Raw genomic sequence first — 9,447 nt, 5'->3', positions numbered from 1 at the left:
TTCCCCGGCTTTTTTCCCCGATTTTTTCTTTCCCCGGAATTTGCGGGGCCTCAAATTCTGAAACTGAAGAGCTTACCTTCACTAATCTTGAATGCACTCGTGACATAAAAGATGCCCCGCCCATACGAGCTTCTGAGAAAAAAAAGAGATTTATTTTCTTGATGCTTCTATTGGAAAGCTCTCTTGCAAGATTTTCTCAGGGACGTTATTGCTAGGGAATTTTTAGAATATATCAATTTATTTAATAAATTTTTAGAATATATCAATTTATAGAATCTCCTTTTCCAGGTTCAACCATGGCTGAACGATCGTTTAGTTCTCGACCAACTACATCGAGTTCTTTTAACAAGGAAGTTCCTTCATTGTCCAATTCAGATGATATGTTGTCTCAGTTCACATTGCCAAACTATGTGGAACTTCCGAATTCGTTTCAAAGTGTGGATCCGGAAAAGTGAGAAGACAAAGCCAGATGTTGAGTTAATAGAAATCTTTTTCAGCCTTCCAAAAAAAGTTCGAGGAGATATGGATTTGACTGGAAAGCAATTGATGCCATTTCTGTTCAAAGCAGCAGATAAGCTGAATGCAATGAAAGATAAACAGGTTGGTGAAGTCCCTAGGAGGTTCTCACAATCTAAAAAAAAGTTTAGACGAAAGCAGAAGGCATTAAAATCCGTTTGAAACAACTACAATCTCTCGTCAATGAAGATTTACTACCAGCGTCAACGATCAGAAGTTTGAATCATGTCGTGGATTGTAAGTGAAATATAAGAACCGCATCTCAATTCAGTTTGTTTTTTTAGCAATTGAATACGAGAACTATCAACAAGCTTGGGAGGCATACGGTAGGTTTGTGCAGACACTTCCGGAAGAAACATCAAGGAGCTGGCATTGGCCGTCCTCTATAAAACTTCTCATTTGTGAGCTGAAAGGAGCTCAGAGACTTGGATCGGCTGGATCGCACTTGCGAAACCAATGAAGCCTTTTTGGATTATTTTTGTAAAAACTGTATTTATTCGAATTTCTATAATCTCTGACCTCAAGTCACTTTTTGTAAACTATTGTTTTCTGGCCAGAAAAGGGGTTTTCATTTTATTCCAAACTCTGAAGTCTTTTTTAATTTTAAAAACCGTATTGTAAAGTATTTTCTCATCAATAAAAGTTTTTTTTTGAAGATGAACTATTTAAGTGATTCTTTTTCTCACTGCATAATAGAAAAAAGACTAATCTCAGTGTGTTCCAATTCTTCAAATACTTTTAAAGCATGTTTTTTTAGCCAAACGCTCTCCTTTTCTCTCCCGTTCCATAAACAACGAGACTCCGAACTAACGGGTCGCGTGTTGTTTAGCGTAAATCTACACTGTGTCTACGGAGTCTCTGCAGATTCTAAAAAATCCAAAATCTTTTTTTTATTTGTCCGGATATAACCGTCTTCTAATTATATATTTTTCTAGATGTATCTGTCACGAGCACTGTCCAGAAATTTGAATACGCGTCATTGGAATCGCCGTATTTGGGAAGTCGGATATAGAGGCCCAATTCTTCCGCAACAGAAAGCGTTAGTTTCAGTTCTCTCAAACATTTAAAACTTTGTAAATTACAGAACAGGTCGTCCCGATTATCCTGTTTCTGCAAACCGTGTCAATATTCTACGAGAACGACTCGCCAGGGAGCAAGTCGTTATGAATTTGCTCACTCGTCCCTATTCTTCAGCTGTGAGTTCGGAGACGTACTAAAGACAACTTATAAGAAGTTTACAGGAAGCTGAAAAGACATATTTGGAGACTCAAAAGAACGTTGCATCTTTGGAGGAGTTACGGGCCAAAGAGTTCGAGAATCTGGAAGCACAACGAATGCCAGGAAAACCAAAGAATACGGAAGGATCAAAAGCAACAATTAGAAAGAGAGCTAACGTTGGAAATCTTCTACATAGACACACGACAGTTGAAGACTCACTAGCAGCATTGGCAGAGAGAAAAAGATGGGACTAGAACTTCATTGTTTGATGCGTTTTGTTCTCTTTGTTATACCTTTATTTAGTTCGTTATAGTAAAAATTAAACAATTTATTAAAACAAAAAACAAAAACAATTGAACTAATCTAAAACTGCCAGAAATATGCTAGTTTTTCAAAACATTTAGGAATGCCTCTTTCGGAATCTGAATATTTCCAACCATCTTCATTCGTTCTTTTCCTTTTTTCTGGTGACTCAACTTTTTGTTCAAACGTTCCATTCCACCGCCGCCAAAATTACCTTTCAAGAGTTGTGAAAAGTCTCTTTTCATGGGCTGAATGACGATTTGAGATAAAGCTTTTGTCGAAGAACCAATGCAGGCTGAAAAGGGAGAATTCAAATTTCTTTCAAATTTTAAACATTACCTTTGATGGTGACTTCAAATTGCTGGCGTGGAATTTCTCTTTTCAGCCTCTGCACTAAGGTTTTCGCACGGTCGCGAGCCATAGCAGCTGGTAGGATTTGTGAAAACTCACTGACCTCTTTACCATTGATTAAAATGGTCAATTTGACTAATCGAGTTTCTTGCCAACCGTCTGGCTCATAATCAAAAGACGCGTATCCACTTGTCAACTTCTTGAGCCTTTCGAAAAAATCAACAGCCACTTCAGCTAGCGGCAATCTCCACAGAATCATTAATCGGCTGGTATCAATTGACGAAATTTCTCCACGCTCTCCACGACATTCAGAACATAAACCATTGACAGTACCCATCATTTCATTCGGAACAATCATTCGAACCTTAACCATTGGTTCCAGGAAACTATCAACGTCACTCTCTTCTGGGAATTTACTTGGATCGAGAATTCTCACTTCTTCCATTCCATCGTATCTTTTCTTCCGGATGTTCTCGTTATCCTTGATTTTTGCTCTATATTCTACACTCGGTTGACACAAAATCACACTTGCATCGTATTCTTGTGAAAGCCGTGCTCCAAACACCTCCATATGCAAGACACCAAGAAATCCGATTCTCCATCCTAAACCAAGTGCCTTGCTCGCATCAGGAGTGACCGTGACAGAAGGATCGTTCAGGCATAGTCGTTCTACGGCTTGCTTCAGACTTTCGTAATCTGCAGTTTCCACGGGGAATAATCCTGCGTAGACTGTAGCTTTCACTCCTTTGATTTCGGCGAATGATTGAACCGATTCTTTGGGAGTTTCAGCTGCGAATAAAGTTTCACCGACAACAGCCTCCTAAAAAATCATCGAACTTTTTTAAGTAATAAAATATTGGCCCACTCTACCTTTACTGTTCTCATATTGCAAACTAAATATCCAACTTGACCAGCTCTAACTTCTGTGCATTTTACCATTTCAGGTCGCATAACTCCAACTTCTGAAACATCGTAACTCTTGTCATTTTGATATGATCGAATTTTGTCTCCTTTTTTAACTGATCCTTCTTTAACCACAATATGTGCGATAGCGCCACGGAAATGGTCAAAATAAGAGTCGAAGATCATTGCACTGAAAAAAACAGAATTTAAGTTTTTAAAATATCGTAGATTTGTACCGAAAAGGAGCTTCTACATTCGCTGTTGGAGCTGGAACCCGTTCAACAATCGCATCTAGGACCTTCTCTACATTGAGGCCACTTTTTGCAGAAATGTGAAGACATTCTTCAGAATTGAATTCGAATAGGTTTTTCAATTGTGTTTCTACCTAAACGCTGTATTTTCACTCCTTCAATTTTCGAAAAACAACTCACTGACTTGATATCAGCACCTGGAAGATCGATCTTGTTGATGACGGGAATAATTTGAATATTCTTCTCGAACGCGAGCCAGAAGTTTGCAATCGTTTGTGCTTGAACACCTTGATTCGCAGCAACGAGTAGAAGGATTCCATCACAAACTGCTAAACTTCGTGACACCTGGAAATCAAAAACCTATTATACTAATCAGTAGAAGCCCTCAAACCTCTGCAGAAAAATCCACATGACCGGGTGTGTCAATTAAGTTGAGAAGATATCCTTGATATTTTAACGCTGCTGTCTGAGCCTTTACTGTAATACCTCGTTCTCGTTCTACTTGAAGCTTATCCAACATCTGAAAGTTGAAGAAAATTCCGATATTCAAAAGTAATTTTCAACCTGTTGTTGCCCGGGAGGTACCGCTCCACATAACTCCAGCAACCTATCTGCAAGTGTAGATTTTCCGTGATCAACATGAGCGACAATTCCAAAGTTTCGGATTTTTTCAGGTGTGAATTCAGAGAAATTGATCAATTTGGTTGGATCTCCAGCTGAAGAGTAGCACCTGTGTGTTTCTCCTAATTTTTTCAAACACCATATTTTGAGTAACCGTTGTCGATTCATGAAAAGTCTAAAAACAATATAAAATTTTTAGTTTTTCAATATAATTCCCTGGAAAAAAAATTGAAAAATTAAGCAATTACTTCTGCGCTCCACAGGCACGCGTTAGAGATAACAGACGCAGGAGAGTCCACCGCCGAGCTTCGCTAGAAAATGAGCAGACATCATCTGAATGTTTCACAAACTAAATATTTCGAATTTATCTTTATTTTCAGTTTGAAAAAAATGCGAACATTTGAGTAACTGGGGGCTGGAATTATTTTCTGATGACTGATAGGGAGTGACATATATGAATTCGGAGTAAAGATACTTTGGTGGCTAAATCAGTAGTATTGAATAAAAAAATAAATGAAGAGACAGGTTTAGAAACGATATTTTGACATTGGAAAGTCTGAAAGATGGGTGCCGAAAGGAGTGATGGAAAGGAATTGGACAGAACGATCGAGATAGATTGATTTAGATGTAAGAAGAATGGAGAATCGTTAGGCTTCAGATATTTATGAATTTGGTTCATTCAATGATGGTGATGTCATCGTCATCAGCGGCAGCTGGAGCAGCTTGGGCAATCGGAGCAGGAGCTGGAACAGCAGCCGAAGTCGATGGACCACTAGAAGTAGATGGTTCAGAAGTGGATGGAGCTGATTCAGAAGCTTCCTTGAAAATCTAGAAAAAAAGAATAAATTAAACTTTAAAAATATTTTCATACTGGTTCCTGTTCAGAAGTGGATCCGTCCTCCTCTTCTTGCTTCTCAATTGTTGGCTTTTCAGAATGTTCTTCCTCTTCAGTTTTCTCCTCCTCGCCTTCTTGAACATCAGCGGTAGCTGATGGAGTAACTGTTGAGGTAGTTACTGGCTCTTTTTTCTCTTCTCCATTCATCTTGAGATCTTCTTCCTCTTCCTCATCCTCTTCTTCTTTTTCTTCGTGATGCTCCGGTTCAGGTCTTGCTTCTGGAGCTTGAGCTTCCACAGCTGGTAGCTGCACCTCTTCCTCCTGATCTTGTTCTTCTTCTTCCTCCTCCTCCTCCTCTTCTTTCACACTTTTCTTCTTCTTCATCACTGGAACCTCTTCCTCCTCATCATCATCCTGCTCTTCCTCCTCATCTCTCTGCTGAATCGGCTCTTCTTCATCCGTATCACTATCCGGACGAATTTCTCCACCAGCCAATCGTTGTCGTTTTGGTGGTGGACTTTTCTGTCTTCTGGAACTTCGGGAAGTAGAAGAAGACGATGGTCGGTTTGATGATGATGATGTTGTTGCTCTTTTTGATGGAGGAGCAGCTTTTTGAGCGGCAGCCTTTTTTGCAGCAGCCAACTTATCCTTCTTTTCTTTGAGTTGCTTCTTTCTTGTTTCCTCTTTTTCGAAGAACAACTCAATGAGAGTTGGATCGACGATGTTCTTCTCTGGCTCCCAACTGTTGTGGCTGTAAATGAAAAAAATTGTAAAACCTGTGTTAGAAGGGCATCTTTGATAGAAGGGCCTCCCCTAATAGAAGGGCTTCCTGAAATAGTCTCTTCTAAATGTGCTGTTTGAAATTGAAAAATTACTTGCGTTTTCATTGAAAAATATTCCGGGAATTTCATAATTTCACAAGAACTTGTTGAAAAACTTTTTTGTTCAAAGACTTGCTCAATTTTTGTTGAAATTGATAGATTTTCATGAAATTTGAACAAGAATTCCTCAAATTTTTCGATTAAAAATTTTGAAAAAATGGCCGGAAAAATAGAAGAACCCCCATTCTGATTAAAGGGTCCCTGTAATAATAGGCCCCCCCCCCCCCCGGAAATACACTGGAATAATAGAAGGACCGACCCTTCTAATACAGGTTTAGAATATTTTACGGAATTTAAATATCGAAAATCTGTGATAGAAGGGTCCCCTAACTATGAACTCTGAGCCAATTTATCTCGGTTCCTGTGAAAGAAATAAAAAAATTGTCAACTGATAAAATGTTAACCATAATATCAGAAGTTTTTTTGTCAGTTGACACATCTTTGATGTCTTACATGGGACTTGAGATAATTTAACCCAAACTTGACAGTGTTGGGGCCTTTTTATTACAGGATTTACGGTAGACTAATTAGAAATCAGGCAATGGAATCTGGATAAATGCATCAGACTATCCTTCTTAATGAGCTTGATATCAATTCGAATATTTTTTGGTACTTACGAATGATCGTATCCAGACCATTTGATGTAGAATTCGTTCTTTCCCTGAAAACATTCAATATTTCTAAAGTCTATTCCTTTGTCCAGATTTCGTTGTTTTCTTTTTCTCTGTATCTCTCTTCATAAAACCGTCTGCGTCTCTCCAAAACAAATCATTGGCGTTTTCGGAAAAGAGATTCAGAGAAAACCATTCAGTACAAAAGAAATGTATACGAAATCATGAATCATCAAATCTCCCACGAACCTTTCTTTTACGATGCTCCAAAATCGCTTCAACTGTGTACAGTTCGGCAGACATGACTGAAAAAATGGGAGATTGAAACAATAAGAATTTTTGGGAAGAGAATGAAGAAATAGATAGGAGACTTTATCAGTGTTGGTTATCAGTTTTGAGTGAAAATTTGAAAATGTAAACTAACTCTTTTAAATTTCAAAAATCTCAAAATTCCAGACAAACTTCAAAATGCTAGACCTAATTGCTCACTGTTCACCACAAGATAGACCAATCCCTATTTTCGTAGGAATTCGTTGGAAAATTTATATTTTAAAAAAATGTCTAGATTTTTGATCATTGAGTTTTAAGAACAACATTGTTTTTTTTTGTTTCTGAAATTACTTCATTAGAATTCGGTGACTAAACAACTATTATGAATATTGGGCCCTATTGAAGAAGTGCATTTTTTGAACATTCTGCTCTCCAAAATTGGTAATTACAAATCTTAATTATCAAATTAAAAACAACATCAATTAGATCAATTAAAAAAGATTCAAAATTATGAACATGGGGAAATTAAGCTAATGAGATGGAAGCCAAATTTGGCATATTCAAATGAAGAAAAGAAGAAGAAATCAGTGAAGCCAAGAGCTCACGGCAAGAGAATTGGGAGCAGAGAATTGGAAATAAGGAGAAGACGACGACGACGACATCGACTTGGTTTGTTTGTGTGTGTGTGGTGTTCCTGAGTGAGAGCGGGAAAAGAAGGAGGTTTTTTTTTCTTTTCCACACCGCTCGCGCGTGTTCTTTCCGATCTCCCTCTCACCACAGTTTCTGTAGGGCGTCTCTTCAGTTAACACAATACTTTTTACTGGCTCTAGTCACCTCGACGTGTCCATCGACCGAAAGCAAACCAACAACGGACACAGCAGCATCAGCGCCCCTCTCTCCCGCTCACTCTTTTTTCGTTAGGTTGACACTCGGCATTTATAGAGAAAAAGAGACGGAGGAAGGGGAAGGGAAACGACGAGGAAAATGGAAATATCCAAAATATCACATACATTATTAGTTGAGAAGGGGCATATCATGATGTTGGTGAGGATCATTGGAAATGGTGGTCAATGAGGAATTATTAAGAATTAGGATTAATATATATATAATATATAATATATATATATACTGTAGTGTTGTGTGTGTGAAACATTGTAAGAAAACAGTTACTCAATACTCAGAACTTACTCTAAACATACCGTAAGTAATACCATAATATCAAACATGTATATTTAACGAGTTTTAACTTTTAAAAAGTTTCATAACTTCTTTCAATATCGTTCTCAGGAGCCAAGAAAAATTAGCTCAAAGTTGGCTGTCAGGGTCAGGGTCAAAGATAAGCGGAATAAAATTTTCGAAAAGCCGAAACAAGGAATAAGAAGTAAGGAACGAAAATAAAAAAATCATGAAGGTGCAACTGTTTTGAAGATTTTACGGTACTTCATTGATCTGGAACTTTAATCTCTTTTGTTAATTTAATTTCCTCTTAAGTCGAAACTGACACATTTATGGAGTTACTATCTATTTCTTGAATGGAAAACTGATGACTGGATGAGCAAAAATAAAGAGTTTCATCCAGAATATCCAGACCTACAGTACCAGTCATTAAGATAAAAAAAATACATTTTTAGTTTCGGTTATTTTGACTATTTTTAGGATTCTGGATATTGGCTCTCAAGTTTCCGATTACTTGGAACATTTTCAGAGTGAAAAAAAGACCTAGATTGAAAATTTTGTTTTTTTGTGCTGAAAACGTGAAAAAAACATAATATTTTTCAGAAATCGGCAAATATATGATAAACCAGGAATTTTCAAAAATGCTGTGAATGCAAAGTTTTCAATCTAGGTTTGTTTTAAACGTTTCAAAATTTTACAAAAACCAGCCTGTTTGCCGCGCCTCCGGCGCTTCAAACAGCTGGAAATAACCTTTTTATTTTACTGTTCGTCGCTTCGCGACTCACTCTTTTTAAAGGTCACCTGAATCTATATTATAATTTCCAGCTTTTCAAAATTTTCGGACAGACTGAGAGAGAGTGAGAGAAACAAAGAGACGTAACTTCATTTAGTCGATTTCGGCTCGGCGGCTACAATCTCCTGGCTTCACTTAAACGTTTGAATCTCAAAATCGGAGAGAATCAGAAGACGAACTTGGAGATGATTGTTTTGTCAACTTTCATAAACTGGAGTGACAGTCTGCTTACGCGCCTTCGAGGCTAAAACTTCTGGCTCTCGCTTACAACACCCGCAGAATGTTTTTCTTTCACCCACTCGGAGTTAACCAATTGAGTTTGGGTTTGGACAGATAAATCAGAAATGTGTCTTAGTTGATGCCCGAACTGTTTTGTTAATATATTATTATTGAAGCAATATTTAGGTCATCTCCGTGTAACCGCTGAGATAATATTTTTCAAGGGGTTTGTGGAGCCTATTTACGTATCGCTGAATTTGATGTTGCGCATTTAAAGGGGGACTCCGACCAAAAATTTTTATTGCCCTAAAATGTTTCCAAAGATATGTATTTTTCTAATATTATTGCGAAAAAATTCAAAAAAAATCCTAAATCCCCGAAAAACGGCGTTGAAAAAAATAGGATTTGAATTCCCGCGCAGNGAGAAACCTAGGCCACCGCATCATAACGCCTTTCTTACATGGAAATTTTTTCGGATTTTTTCGGTGTTCATGTCCGG

At 37.7% G+C, this 9,447-nt stretch overlaps 3 protein-coding genes across 3 annotated transcripts; 1 reads left to right on the top strand and 2 right to left on the bottom strand.

Annotated features, from left to right (window-relative positions):
* Positions 1–296: 296 nt before the first annotated feature.
* Positions 297–1,988, top strand: CBG18136 (the record flags this gene model as incomplete). Its single annotated transcript, XM_002642125.1, has 5 exons — positions 297–451; positions 498–600; positions 1,452–1,555; positions 1,601–1,712; positions 1,758–1,988. 5 exons carry the CDS (start codon positions 297–299, stop codon positions 1,986–1,988), a joined length of 705 nt encoding a protein of 234 aa, XP_002642171.1.
* A 129-nt stretch (positions 1,989–2,117) lies between these two features.
* On the bottom strand, positions 2,118–4,331 carry CBG18137 (the record flags this gene model as incomplete). Its single annotated transcript, XM_002642126.1, has 7 exons — positions 2,118–2,332; positions 2,377–3,208; positions 3,259–3,481; positions 3,528–3,676; positions 3,723–3,887; positions 3,934–4,062; positions 4,107–4,331. 7 exons carry the CDS (start codon positions 4,329–4,331, stop codon positions 2,118–2,120), a joined length of 1,938 nt encoding a protein of 645 aa, XP_002642172.1.
* A 507-nt stretch (positions 4,332–4,838) lies between these two features.
* Positions 4,839–6,793, bottom strand: Cbr-cec-1 (the record flags this gene model as incomplete). The annotated part of the gene is made up of 4 exons (XM_045243912.1): positions 4,839–4,991; positions 5,035–5,749; positions 6,497–6,540; positions 6,740–6,793. The coding sequence occupies 4 exons, from the start codon at positions 6,791–6,793 to the stop codon at positions 4,839–4,841; spliced, it is 966 nt and encodes a 321-aa protein (XP_045096395.1).
* Positions 6,794–9,447: the final 2,654 nt, after the last annotated feature.

The sequence above is a fragment of the Caenorhabditis briggsae genome (assembly GCF_000004555.2).
Source record: "Caenorhabditis briggsae complete genome, chrIII, whole genome shotgun sequence".
NCBI lineage: Eukaryota > Metazoa > Nematoda > Chromadorea > Rhabditida > Rhabditidae > Caenorhabditis > Caenorhabditis briggsae.
The sequence above is the reverse complement of the archived record's forward strand: the minus strand, read 5'-3'. Positions and strand labels throughout refer to the sequence as shown.